This window comes from Geotrypetes seraphini, chromosome 8, assembly GCF_902459505.1.
Source record: "Geotrypetes seraphini chromosome 8, aGeoSer1.1, whole genome shotgun sequence".
In the NCBI taxonomy this organism is placed as follows: Eukaryota; Metazoa; Chordata; class Amphibia; order Gymnophiona; family Dermophiidae; genus Geotrypetes; species Geotrypetes seraphini.
Genome location: NC_047091.1, coordinates 179,981,815 through 179,995,939, shown reverse-complemented (window position 1 = coordinate 179,995,939; position 14,125 = coordinate 179,981,815). Strand labels below are relative to the sequence as shown.

General features: G+C 41.8%; 1 protein-coding gene across 4 annotated transcripts in view; it reads right to left on the bottom strand.

Annotated features, from left to right (window-relative positions):
* Window positions 1-4,497: 4,497 nt before the first annotated feature.
* ASCC2 (activating signal cointegrator 1 complex subunit 2) overlaps window positions 4,498-14,125 on the bottom strand; it is a 108,439-nt gene continuing 98,811 nt past the window's right edge. For all 4 annotated transcript variants that reach the window (XM_033955074.1, XM_033955073.1, XM_033955076.1 and 1 more), the window contains 4 exons: window positions 11,976-12,197; window positions 11,199-11,295; window positions 10,217-10,296; window positions 4,498-6,835 (listed from right to left, as the gene is read on the bottom strand). In XM_033955074.1, coding sequence (XP_033810965.1) covers window positions 6,664-6,835; window positions 10,217-10,296; window positions 11,199-11,295; window positions 11,976-12,197 — 571 coding nt within the window. In that variant the 3' untranslated portion in view covers window positions 4,498-6,663. The remainder of the gene's footprint in view (window positions 6,836-10,216; window positions 10,297-11,198; window positions 11,296-11,975; window positions 12,198-14,125) is intronic.

Here is a 14,125-nt window from a genome sequence, read left to right as displayed (position 1 = left end):
GCATATTTGTGTCCAAATTTCAGGAGACCCAAGTCTCCCTGTGTCCAACCCTCACTAAATTATAGCACAGTTTTGGCTTATGGCAATTCTAACACAAGTGAGACAAGCAAGCGATCTATAAACAACAGAGATCCTTCAATAATTTTAGGGGAAGCATTTGCATGATATATAACCATTGCAGGAAGATCATCATGCAGACCAAAGCTATTTGCCCAGAAGTGGCAGAGGCAGATCCTGCCAGGCTTTCAGTTGATTCCTTGATAGAACACTATGGGCTCCTTTTACGAAGGTGCAGTAGCAGTTTAATGCGCGTAATACCGCACGCTAAACCACCGGCCGCGCTAGCCGCTACCGCTTCTTGAGCAGACGGTAGTTTTTAGGCTAGCGCATGGTTTAGCGCGTGATGAAAAGTCGCTAATGCGGCTTCATAAAAGGAGCCCTATCATTCCAAGCAGGCAAATGGAATAAACCAACTTTAGGAAGTTTACCAAACTTTTAGGAAGTCAATCAAAACTTATCCCTTTGATAAATTTCTGACTCCACTTCTGCCTTGATGTACTTCTAAAACGCTTCAAGGAAAAATTTGATTAATCTTACCATGCTAATGTAATTTTGAAAGTTTTTTGTAATATCGCCGTCTGTATACAGTCTCTTCCTCTGCAAACCGCTCTAAACTGTTTGAGGTATTGCGATATATAAAAATAAAATTATTATATTTTTGTAGCTGCTAGGAATCTAGGAACATTAGAATAAAATCGAGTCATAGAAGCTGACAGGTGTACACCAAGGTATTAAAAGAAGTCAGACAGACACCCTTCAAAAGTGGCACCCACCCTGATTCTGTAACTCCACAGTGGAGGGTAAAACCTCTGATTTACTACGATTTAAGCAAAAACCTGCAAAAATCACTGTACTCTGCGCTATTTTCCAATAAAGTCTCTTAAGACATGCTGAGGCTCCATGATGTGAACCATCCACAAGTGGATTGATTTTTCACTCTCAAAAATTACAAAGGCTAGGGGACACTCGAAGTTCCAGAAAAATACTTTTAAAAGAAATAGGAGGAAATATTTTTTTCACTCAGAGAATAGTTAATCTCTGGAACGAATTGCCAGAGGTTGTGATAAAAGCATTTAGCATGGCTGGTTTTAAGAAAGATTTGGACAATTTCCTGGAGGAAAAGCCCATAGTCTATTACTGAGAAAGTTGGGGGAAACCACTGCTTGCCTTGGATCGGTAGCATGGAATGTTACTACTCATTGGGTTTTGGCCAGGTACTAGTGACCTGGATTAGAAACTGTGAGAATGGGCTGCTGGGCTTCATGGACCCAGTAAAGCTGTTCTTATGTCTAGAACTTTGGATGATCTGCCAGGCTCTGCTACTCTTCATGCGACACCTTCAGGAACAAGAAGTGCGGGTCTTCTCTGACAATGCCACGGTGGTGGCTTACCTCAATCGTCAGGGGGGTGCCAAGAGTGCTTCCCTGGATGTAGAGGCCCATCTGCTCTTCTGCTGGGTGGAGCACCATCTTCTGGCGGTCTCTGTGGCTCATGCAGCCAGCATGGACAACATTCAGGTGGACGATCTCAGCTGACAAGACTGGCTCCTGGGGAATGGTCCCTGTCCTAGAGAGCATTCGATTGCATCGTAGACCAATGTGGTCTTCTAATGTTCGATCTCATGGCATATTCGATCAACAGGAAAGCGGATCGCTGCTGGCGCAAGCAGGGAAGCAAAGTCTTGGATGCACTAGTGCAGCCCTGGACGCAGAAGAGTCTTCTGTATGTCTTCCCTCCTTGGCCCATGATTGATTGGCTGCCTGCCGAGGCGGATTGCATCTCACAGGGGTCAGGCGATTCTAATTGCGCTTGATTGGCCGAGGCACCTATAGTACACCGACCTGGGTCCGGGGCTTAAGCTTCCTTGTCACCCCTGTCTGCTCATACAGGTTCCTATTGCACTTCAGGTTCCGGACCGCTTTGGTCCTATGGCCTGGTTTTTGAGCGCATGGCCTTAATCAGTAAAGGATACTGTTCAGCAGTGATTTCTACCCTTCACTGCAGCAAGCTAAAGTCCACCCTGGTGGCTTATGCGAAAGCTTGGAGATGTTATCAGGCCTAATGCATAGAGACAGGAGAATCCTTTGTTTCTGTCCATTCCCAGAATTCTGGCCTTCCTTCAGGATGGTTTGGTGAAAGGGCTGGAGGTGGCTTCCCTTTGGGTTCAGCTGGCTAGTATCTCCTGTCTCAGCTCCTTGGCTTCTCATTTGAACATCATACGATTTCTGAGGGGTGCACTTCGGCTGCGGCCCTCTCTTCAGGCACCTTGTCCAACATGGAATCTTAACCTTATTCTCCAGTTTCTGGCTTGTCCACCTTATAAGCCGATGGAACATGCTTCTCTGATGGATCTATCAAGACAGTTTTCCTGGTGGACATTATTTCGGCACACAAGGTTTCTGAGCTTCAGGCTCTATCTTGCTGGGATCCATTCCTCCAGATTACAGACTCCGGTGTCTCCTTGTGCACGGTTCCATCCTTCCTGCCTAAGGTGGTTTAAGCCTTCCACGTTAACCAAGAGGTAAGACTTCCAACTTTTGCGCCCTCTGGTTCAAGAGAGCAGGACTGAGTTCTGCAGTCCCTGGATGTGCGCAGGATCTTGTTGCTGTACCTGGAGGCAATGAATGACTTCTGGGTCTCCATCTGTTCGTCCTGATGGGTCCTGCCCACAGGGGCAGGCCAGCTTCCAAAGTGACCATCTCCAGACGGATTTGCACGTCCATTTCTGCTGCATACGCTGCAGTGGGGAAGAGGCCTCCTCCCTCAGTGTGGCTCATTTGACTAGAGGCATTTCCTCTTCTTGGGCAGAGTCATCAGCGATCTCTTTGGAGGAGATCTGTCCTCTTTGCATACCTTCACCGGATCAATGTGGCGGCCAAGCAGGATACTGCTTTTGGTTCCTCCGTTTTGATAGTTGGATCATCAACCCCACCCTGATTGTTTGGGATTGTATAATAATGAATGATTAACATAGTAACATAGTAGATGACGGCAGATAAAGACCCAAATGGTCCATCCAGTCTGCCCAACCTGATTCAATTTAAATTTTTTAAATTTTTTCTTCTTAGCTATTTCTGGGCAAGAATCCAAAGCTCTACCCGGTAGTGGGCTTGGGTTCCAACTGCCGAAACCTCAGTTAAAACCTACTCCAGCCCATCTATACCCTCCCAGCCATTGAAGCCCTCCCCAGCCTATCCTCCACTGCTAATCTTTCTTGTAAATCCACACTCTGTTCATGGAACCCACCCTGGAACCTGCTGATTCTCCGATTGTCTGCCTTCACAAGTACTGGTAAGCTGAATACTGTCTTTCTGACCAGCCCTTTTAAATATACTACCTGAATGTGTTTGCCATACTTTTCATATTACACATATGATAGAATTGAAACAGGGACAGGATTTACTCACAGGTACATATTTTATAAATATACAAATATGCACTAAATCTTATCTGGAAGAAGAGATATTATGTGTGAACCTACAACCCCTGGTATAATTTTATAAAAAGGTACACAGATGTCGCTTTTATATTACAAAAAGTGCAACATGTACGCCTTGACAGCCTAGGTACCCCATTATAAAATTACTCTGTGCATATAGTCAAAAGCTATGCGAAAGAAAAACAAACAAACACGATCAGTTTCAAAACAGCAGTAACACTGTGATTAAAAATAAGGGTTAACACTAGTCAATCAACTTTTCAGTCTAGTTGTAAACCTAGGATTCATCATTCATGCCAAATTATACAGCATCCGCCCCATCCCAAACGAACGCAAACATTCCTGACATTATCACCCCATTTTGCACAGTTCCTCCCCTATCAATTGCCTTGTTCACCTTTGCTCAGCATTTACTCCCTCGCATGCCGATCCTCCCACCCCTTTAAAGCCCAGCATTCACCCCTTCTTCTCCCTCTCCACAAACCACGGGTCCTATTGCCTACTCCTGCTCTACTCCCCATCCCCTCATCCATAACAGTAGGCTCCCTGATACACTGAAGAACCCACTTATGAGTGGCAGCTTTACTTCAAACCCAGGCCTTAGTCTTCTGCATGCAAATCTTTAATGGAAGAACTGCATTTTGTTCCTTTTTGGTTGTACACATACACACCATGTACTGATAGATTCATACCCTTGGCTTTCACTATTGTAATATGGTGTTCCCCACCTATAAAAGGCTTCAGTATTTAACGTTAAATGATACTTTTAGAAGGAAACAAATGGAAAAAGAGCAGGTCTATATGATGTAGCACTTACCCTTTTGAAAAAGAAATGCTCTAAACACCTGACTCAAATACAGCAAGTGATTACTGAAATTATTTTTTTCATTATTATTCTCTTAATTATCCCAGTCCATAGTTCCACGACTAGAGCAACAGAGTAGATGTTTCAAGTGCAACTCTATTGCTAATAATTATATTTCAGAAACAAGATCATCCCATTTCCTAATGCTGTTTTAATTTTGCACTCATGGTGCAAAACTCACATCACACACACATGCATCAAAAATGTCTTGGAAAAAAAAAGGCAACATGGTTAGGGGCTTACTTTTGAACAGATTGGGAATTTTCTTGATTTTAATATACTGCTGTTTCTGGCTGTCTGACTGCATTGTGACTACTGCATATTTTTGTTACAAATTTACCATACACAGTTTTTAGAATTGCTTTCTTGAATTCTATAGCAAGATAATGAAATTATGGTTTTGATGGCAAACTGTTCAATGAAATTGCAGCTTGAGATGACTCTACAACTTTAAAGATGAATATATAGTGGTGAAGTCTATACAATCATAGTATAGTGAATTTCTCCTTTTTCGATGGTCCATCGAGCAATTATCAATTTTTGCATTCAAAATCATCATTTTTGATATTTGGATGTGTTTTGACAAATAAACCAACACCACGGTGCTTGTTGACTCCTACATTTCCAGCTTGCTTCAGACTCTAGAAATACTAGGGTACCATGGAGATTTTATTAACCCAATACAAGGATGAATTACTAGAAAAATTCTTTTTTTTAATTTGTTTCAGGTGTTGTTGCATACAGATACCTCCCTATAAAGAATATGGGCCACTCAAGAGTCCAGAGTTATGCATCCTCCTGCATCTGAAAATATGTAGTACAATGAAGAGATGCAAACAGAGATGATTCATGATTTTTAAACATCTGAAAAAAATTATGTTCTATACATAACAAGTAGGAAAGTGAGGTCCATAAGAAAGGAGGTCCAAGGAGAAAAGTAATAAACATGAAAGCTTTCCAATGATAGTCTCACAGGGAAAAGTAGAGGTTCATTACCACCTAAGTACACAAAACACAGATCAGGCATTTGTTGCATGTCCTTTATTACCACCACTTTTTGGGACCCCTGAGGAAGACTGTTCTAAACAAGGACCATGTTGGGTCCCATATTTTATATAAAATGGTTCATTTGTATGCAACAATCTGTTTGTTTAAAATAAACTTTGCCTGCATCATCAAAAAAAAAAAAAAGTAACAATCTATAGTTATAGCAACAAGTGGCCCCCTCTTCCTCTTTGAGCAAACGCGACACAGGCCGTGTTTCAGTAATAATGCCCATTTCAGGAGTCCGAGCTCAAATACAATGTCAGACAAAGTATAGACATCGGAGCAAAATGAGTGCATTTGTCCACGTCGGAAACAATGCTTGGCTTTGAGTCAAAAAAACTACCTGCTCCAGTACATTCGGGTTCTGAAGTAAAGCTGTCTGCTTTGCTCCGATGTCTATGTTTTGTCCGACACAGTATTAATGCACTTTGTGCTGATGTAGGCACTGGTGCTGAAACACAGCCCGTGTCGCGATATTGACTGGTTACCTGGTATACATATAGATCGTTAGTCTCCCTGGACTGCCTTTGTTCTGGACCTCACTTTCCTGTTTTTCATTTGATATCCATAAGATCTTTCTCCTTTTTATTGGACCCTTAAAAGTTATACATACCTTCAAAGTGCACTTTGTTTAAATACAATCGTAAAACTATTATCTGTATTTTAACTTTTTTCTTTGCAAAAGGTGCAGATGTTGTGTGTTCACATGTGCGCACCAACTGTTTGTATCCACTCTCTAAGCCATTTTTGATATATTTAGTATAATAGTACATTATACTTCAGCAAAGAGAAGACAGAACTAGATCTCAGGTGCTGAAGATACAGCTAGACACCCTCCTTTTTGGCATTTGCATTTAGTTTTTCAGGCATGCCAGTTAACTGGCTAGTTTCTTTTCAAACTTATGTATTACTCAACTGGATGGTGGGGGTGGTTGGGAGAGAATAAAACATTTTGTGAAAATCACTAAACAAACATTTCCTTTCCAAATATGGGAAAAATATTTGTCTTAAAAAGTGAATGCCTGCTTCAGGCATTTCATCTGTGTCTTCAGGGTAAATTTAATGCAATCAGAGTAGCCGATTGACTTTTGCTGGTAAACACTCCACATATGGAGTTTTCTGAAAGACTTCAGCAGACTGGGCCCTCTGTGCTCACTCTCATCTCCAGGTCTCAGGTGGGCTAGTGCATTCCTACTTTGGTTTAGGGCTAAATACTGTGTAGTCCCCAGAGCCCTTTGAAATGCAGTTCTTATCAGGACGGAATCATGCCTTTGTTCCTCTTCCTGTCTGCCAGGGACCGTCTGTTGTGATTGGCTCGAGTTCCTTTGCTGGTTTCTTTCTTCCTACGTTCCTGTAGAGTATCTCGAGACTGCCCTTGCCCCCTGGCATTGCCCACAACAGTTGCAGAATTATCCTGACGAAAACTAGAGTACAGACCGTAAGAGAAAGTTACATATAAGGAATATGCCAGAATTAAAATAGAAAGGCAATAAACAGTTAACAACATAACCAGCCAAAAATTGCTCTTTTCCCTTCTGACCTAATTTATCATCTCAGGAACTCCTATTTTCCATGTGCCAGTCTGAACAGGGCTGTCCTTTGTTAAGCATTCTTATACAAGGAGTTTATAATTTGATTAAAAATAGTCTCCAAACTGCAAAATGCTTGTTCAAACCAACATTTAAGGCCTGGTTATATAAACTGCACCTACCGCATGTCTTTCAAAGTTAGGCGCCATCTGTAGAATAGTGCCAAGTGGTGCCTAGCTCAAGTTAAGTGTCAATGCTAGGCACCGATAAATTAGGCCAGGGGTTTCTTGGCCTAATAATACCAGCACCTAACTCAAACCATGCCCAAACTCCACCCCTAGCCATGTCTACTCTTCAGGTAGGCACCTAACCGAAAATTATTTATTTTAAATTGATTTTCAATGGCACTTTCAATTATCTGCACCAATTAACCAATGTTAAAAAAAAATTAACCCCCACCCCCTTTTTACTAAGCCATAGTAGAGATTTCTATCACTAAATGCTCCGATGCTCACAAAATTCCTGCGAGTGTCGGAGCACTTCGTGCTCTGGGCCGCGGTAGAAATCTCTACTGCAGTTTAGTAAACTAGGGGTTAAGTTAGGCGCCTAACTTGGTAGGTGTCATTTACAGAATCAGGGCCTTAATATGCATTGTGAGTGGCATACTATACCAGAATGTGTATTGTTATTTGAATATGTCTACTGCTATAATTGTCTATATTCAGTTTATTCTTGCAGTATGACACCTTGGGTGGATTTCCTCAAAAAACCTCCAAAAACAAACGGTAAATAAATAAAAAAAAGATTAACTGGAATAGCAGTTCAACAAATAACATACAATTAGAAAAGTTATGACAGGTTAAATTATAATTCAGTATGCCATATGTATAAAATGGAACGTACATTTGCAACACAAAAAGGTTATATAGATAAGTTTAAGAAGATTTGGGGACCATTAATAGATTTTTGCAATGAATGATACAATTTTCCCATAATAAGATATTGATAAGAGGGGGGGTGGGGGGGTTATTTTAATCATCTTATAATATAAATAATTTATCAATATATCTTGTTGTATTATATCCAGTTGCATAAGGAAGGGGAGGGGATGGGTTTATAATTGAGAAATAGTTGGTATACTTATTAAATATTATATACTGCTTCAAGATTATAGTAAAGGATTATATAATGATACGTTATATATATAGTAAAGTATGAAGGAATATCAAGTGTGTACGTAATGAAATTGTATAAATTTAAGTGATACACTTGTTATGTGAAAAATGAATAAAAAAACTTAAAAAAAAGATGTTCTTATCTTGATAATTCAGTATCTTTTTCAATAGATAGGGATGGTATGCTGAACCATAGGGTTGTCCATGCGTGCTTACGAACCTACTGCAGATGTCAATCACAACTTTTCAGCTCCTCCTTCTCCCTGGTCTCTGCTACCCCCTTCAGTTTGTACCAATGCCAGTGACAGCCTTATACAAGAAGGCAGGAGAAGGAGGGGTATGGAGAATTCCACAAAACCAGGTGTCTGATCTGCCCAGATGAATTTTAAATCAATCACTTAATGAACAGTGATGTAGTTAAAACATTAACAAGCCACTAGCGAAGCTCTCTTCTCTTGGCCCCAGAAGCAAGAGAGCCCTGCGACTTGAACTCTAAGGGACGCCACTGCCAATCCCTTGTTCAAGGCCCTCTTGGAGGAACGCCAGTGCTGACAAGATGGGGGCATTGCCTGGCTCTAACTTTTCTCTGAAGCAGTTTTTCAGAACCCCCCTGTACTCACAGCTCATTTTATATTTTACATCAAGTGCACAGAAAGTAACAACATATTAACTTAGTACATCACTTGAAATACCACAATTTCTCCCAAAATAAAATTTAACCCCTTCCCACCCATCATATGGTTGGATCTGGATGGATTCTCTGCCTCAAGCCGCTGGTCAGCTGCCATGCTGAGATCTTTGGGCTGCCAGTTCAACTGTAGTTGGACTGAGCCTCTACTTCTTAGACTCGACAGAGGCAGAAAGGAGGGGGGAGGCGAAACTGCAGCCGGCACCCTGAACTCCCCAAGGGACGTTATTAATGCCTAACAGCCTGCGCTCAAGCTCCAGAACAAGTCAAGGAAGCAAGCAAGCAAGTGCTGAGGGCCTAGAATTGCGAGCTCCACAAATCTTCAGCAGGCTGGCAGCACAATTCCCTGAAGGATACACCTGCCAGCCGCAGGCACAGCAGTCCCTTGATCTGCATAAAAACTGCAAACAAACTGAACCCCCACACCCACCCACATAAAATAATAAAAGGAGCAGATCAGAATGACACCTTCATGCTCACCTGCAGCAGGAAGAACTGAAGGGGACAGCAGAGGCTAGGGAGAAAGAGGATGAGCTGAAAGCTGTGATTGACATCTTCTGCAGTATGCTCCCAAGCACAAACGGACAGCCCTGTGGTTCTGCATACCATCCCTATTGCACTGGAAATACATTTCACGCATTTCAAACTGGTTTCAAGCTCATTGTGTGAAAGTTTAAGGATGGCTCAGCTGCTTCTGCTTCAAAGACCTACTGTAGATGGTTAAATGCAGTCATAATCAGTAACCTCCTCCCCCCCTTCACCACACGGTGACATGTCAAAATTGCACGATGCAATCGCGTACAAAGCTGGGCTGATGATCGCATGCTCAGGACATCAGCGCACTGGATTTAAACTCAACTTGAAAGCGCTCTAAGTGAGGGGGGACCCTCCCACACTTAACTTAGGAGTGTTGGTGCTGCCGTTGGGGGGGGTGTGGGGGGGAACTCCCCCACATTACAGAAGAAACTGTACTTTTTCCCTAAAAAATAGGGAAAAGGCCTGTTTCCTCTATAATGGGGGGTTCCCCCCACAACACCCCCCAACGGCAGCGCCAATACTACTAAGTTAAGTGCGGTGGTTCCCCCCACCCCACAACCCCCTTCGGAGCACTTTCAAATTGAGTTTAAATCCAGCACGCTGATGTCCTGCACGCAATTGTCAGCCCAGCTTTGTCTGTGCGTGATTGTCTCGCGTGGGTTTAACTATGTATCGCACTATATATATACACATCCAGGTCCTAGGGTGTAAGTAGTAATGGACAACACTCTTCTTACACCCTAGGACCTGGATGTGCATACCGGGATTAACATCTTTGCTTTTAAAGTGAAATCACACAAATGCCACCCTCCCCCCTCTAAAAAACACCAAAACAAAACTAGTGTGAGGACAGTACAGGAAACAATTCCTTCTCACCCTTTCTTGGCATAGTAGTTTATCCGTCGGGCTTCAGCCCTCTCTCTGAGCACTGCTGGGTCCTGTACAAAGTGATCTGGCTGTAAGATGGAAAGGGAAAAAGTCTTTAATCTTCACTGAATGTCCTTTTCAGCTTTACAGATTAAAATTACTTAGTCCCACAAACTCATATTAATCAATTCTAAAACTTTATTCTGGATAAAGGTACCTTTACTAATTAAAGAACAGCAAGTACTGTTGTGGGGCTTACTGGTCCGATCAATTCTCTGCTCAAGTGATACTTAATAGTGAAACAGCTGGGCCCATTTCAAAGGTTCCAAGTGTTTTGAAAGTAAGAGACTTGCTAGTTACATGAATCCCTTCTTAGCATGACTAAATTAGGTCTACCTCATCCCCATTCCTGTTGCCTAAAGATAGTTAGTTTTATGTGTGATGATCTCAAATGCCTTATCCATAAGAACATAAGAATAGCCATACTGGGTCAGACCAATGATCCATCTAGCCCAGTAGCCCGACCTGACGGTGGCCAATCCAGGTCCCTAGTACCTGGCCAAAACCCAATGAGTAGCAACATTCCGATCCAGGGCAAGCAGTGGCTTCCTCCATGTCTTTCTCAATAACAGACTATGGACTTTTCCTCCAGGAACTTGTCCAAATCTTTCTTAAAAGCAGCTATGCTATCTGCTGTTACCACAACCTCTAGCAATGCATTCCAGAACAGAACTGTCCTCCTCACCCATAACTCAAGAGTAGCTGTGACCCAGAAATCCCAACTACTCCACACAGATCAGACAATTTTTGCTGCCTTACAGGCTGAAGTCTTGCTTCCACACTGCTCCCAGCACTAAGGAACAGGATGGTGCTTGAAATTGGAATCTAACCCTTCCTCTCTTGGCAATTTGGACCTTTGGATAACCCTGAAAATTATTTTGCAAATGAAATGATTTGTCTTGCTCTAATCTTGTCTCCCTTTAAATGTTACCTTGGTGGTTTCCTCTTCAGATTCCTCCTCATCTTCTTGCTCTTCATTCTGCTCCTCCTGCTCCTTAGTCCTTAAAACTTGGGGGATAGTAAATGGCCTGAGTGTTGGAGAGAAAAAAAAGTACTAGTTGATCTTTTGAAACCCCTAGTAAATAGTTAACTAATAAATTAAGTCCAAATCCAGCAATCACATCTTTATTAATAGGAGACAAAGTTAGATTGATCAGATCACAAAGGTTGGTGTCTCCATCTCAAAAACAAACTCTCCATCTGAAGGAAAAATGTCTGATCTCTGTACAGGCAGCAATGCCGTCTCTCACTAGGATAGTGACTGCTGTTCTATTTTTGCTTTGGGTCACAACTTTCTAGACAGTGTCTTCAGACTATACAATGAATACTACATAATAATGCATTGAAACAGAGAAAAATGAAAACAGGTAAAAAGACCATAAGGCCTAGTCAAGTTTGCCCATCCATGCCATCTACACGCTCTTTCACTCCCTTAGAGATCCTATGTACTTGCCCAAGCTTTCTTGAACTCTGATACAGTTTTCATTTCCACCACCTCCACTAGGAGGCTGTTCCATGAATCCACCACCTTTTCTATAGAGCAGGTTACTTCTGAGCCTATCCCCTTTTTCCTTCATCCTATGCCCCCTCCAGAGCATTCCTTTCATAACCAATTATGTAAACTAGGGTATTATCTTAACAAAGATATATATGACAATTTCGTGTAAATATTGATGTTAAGTGGCTTTAGGAGGCCTGTGGCACTCACCTCCTGCTGATCAGCTCATCATCTGAATCCACATCATTGGCTCCCACTTGGTTGCCATCGTAGGTATCATCATATTCATCCTCGTAGTCATCTTTGTAGAACTGCACAGTGCCTGCTTCAACTGGGACCTCCTCCACCACCACACTGTACTGACTGTAGCGCTCCTTCTGCTCTGCTATCAGACGCTTGTCATTCAGGAAATGTTTTGTATTCTCGCCTTTCCTACAACCACACCATTAGAGTGATAGAAGAGAGTGAGAAGGAGCTGGGGTTGAAAAAAGATGATCTATTCAGGTTACTTACATGCTCCTATCTTTGATAAAGCATCAGTCTACATGCACAACACAGCAAAAGCACAAGAATTACTTTTAGTAGCCATCATTAAGGGATTTTGTTATATGTCAGCATCCTGGGAAGGTTTCTTTCATCTGCCTCCACCAATCAGAAAAAATGAGATGCCCCTGTTTCAATGCTCTTCTGCTGCTGGGGTGATGATGGCCTACCCCTCCTTGCAATGATGTCAGAGGAGGGGCGGGACCGCAGCAGAGGGACAACTCGGGAGGCCTATGGCAACCTGCAAGGATCGCTGAAGTACCCACGATCCTTTCTGCAGGTTGCTTTGTAGAGGAATCGCTAAAGGGAGGCGAAAGCCTTGAGGTCGAGCCATGAGAAGGGAAGTTCCCGGGCCATTACGCCAAGGCCGGGAGCACCCCCTCATGGCTTGCACCCGGGGCGGACCGCCCCCCCTTGGTACGCCACTGCGTGGATTTTAGTGCATGCTGCCCAAGAATATTTGTTGTCCTAGGTGTACATTCAGCTGTGCATCCCCCTAAATCAGGAGCAGCTCCAGGCTTTTTCCCCTATCATCCTCCATCTTTCCCTTTGCTACCTCCTTGCAATGAGGTCACTATAAAGCAGCAGTCCACACTAGAGGATGGTCACCCCCAAAGGAGAAAACCTAAAGGGTTAGGGGGTGCCCTTGGAAGAGTCTGGGTGTTTGCATTAGTTTATAGCTGAGGTCTAATTATTCTAAAGTTATGGGTAGGATGTTTGTAATTGTTTCAGTTTAACTCTCCTACTGAGTAAGGTAGATTGAGTTTTCCCTTTAAACTAACAATGTATTCTGGTTTTTGTTATAAGTATTTTTTAATTATTAATGTCACATTTTATTTCCTATTTACATATTTCCTATGTTTATTGCATTATTTTGTGTTGGGTTTTACTTAAGATCACCCAGATGCTTCAAAGCAGGTATACAGCAGTTTATCTAGTCACAGACAATTTACAATTATAGTGAGAGTTATGACTATAATAAAAACATTCCTTCTTGCATAATAAACAATTAGAACAGCAAAATAAAAACAAGGATCCAGACAAATTATAATCAAACAATTAATAAGATATCATGCCAGAACAGTTCACATTAACATACAGCAAAACATTCAAATGGAATGCAGGGCATAGTACAAGAGGTAATGGTGTTGGGTCTGCTGGAAAACAGTGATATAACATGATTAAATCTGAGCTAATATTTGGAGGAAAGGAAATCTACTGTAGCAGCCTTTAATTTTTGAAATGGTGACTATAATAAAATGAAGAAAATTGTTAAAAAGAATCTAAAAGAATCAGCCATAAAGGTTAGGCTTTTAAATCAATCATGAAGCCCAGACCAGATGTATACCATATATTAACAAAGGTGGAAAGAAGAGCAAAAAAAATCCAAAATGGTTAAAAGGTGAAGTGGAAGAGGATATTAGAGCCAAAAGAACATTTTTCAAAGAATGGAAAAATAATCTGAATGAAGAAAATAAAAAGCAATATAAGCCCTGGCAAGCGAGATGCAAAGCATTGATAAAGGGCGGCTAAAAGAGAATATGAAGAGAAACTTGCCAAAGAAGCAAAAATTCACAGTAACAACTTTTTAAGTTACATCAGAAGAAAATCTGTAGGACCATTAGATTATCAAAGAGCAAAAGGGACATTCAGGGAGGACAAAGCCATAGCGGAGAAACTGAATTAATTCTTTGCTTCAGACTTTATGGAAGAAGATGTAATAGATCTATTTGTACCAGAAATGTTTTACAAGGCTGATGACACAGAGGAACTAAAATAAATCTTGGTGAACCTGGAAGATGTACTGAGCCAAACTG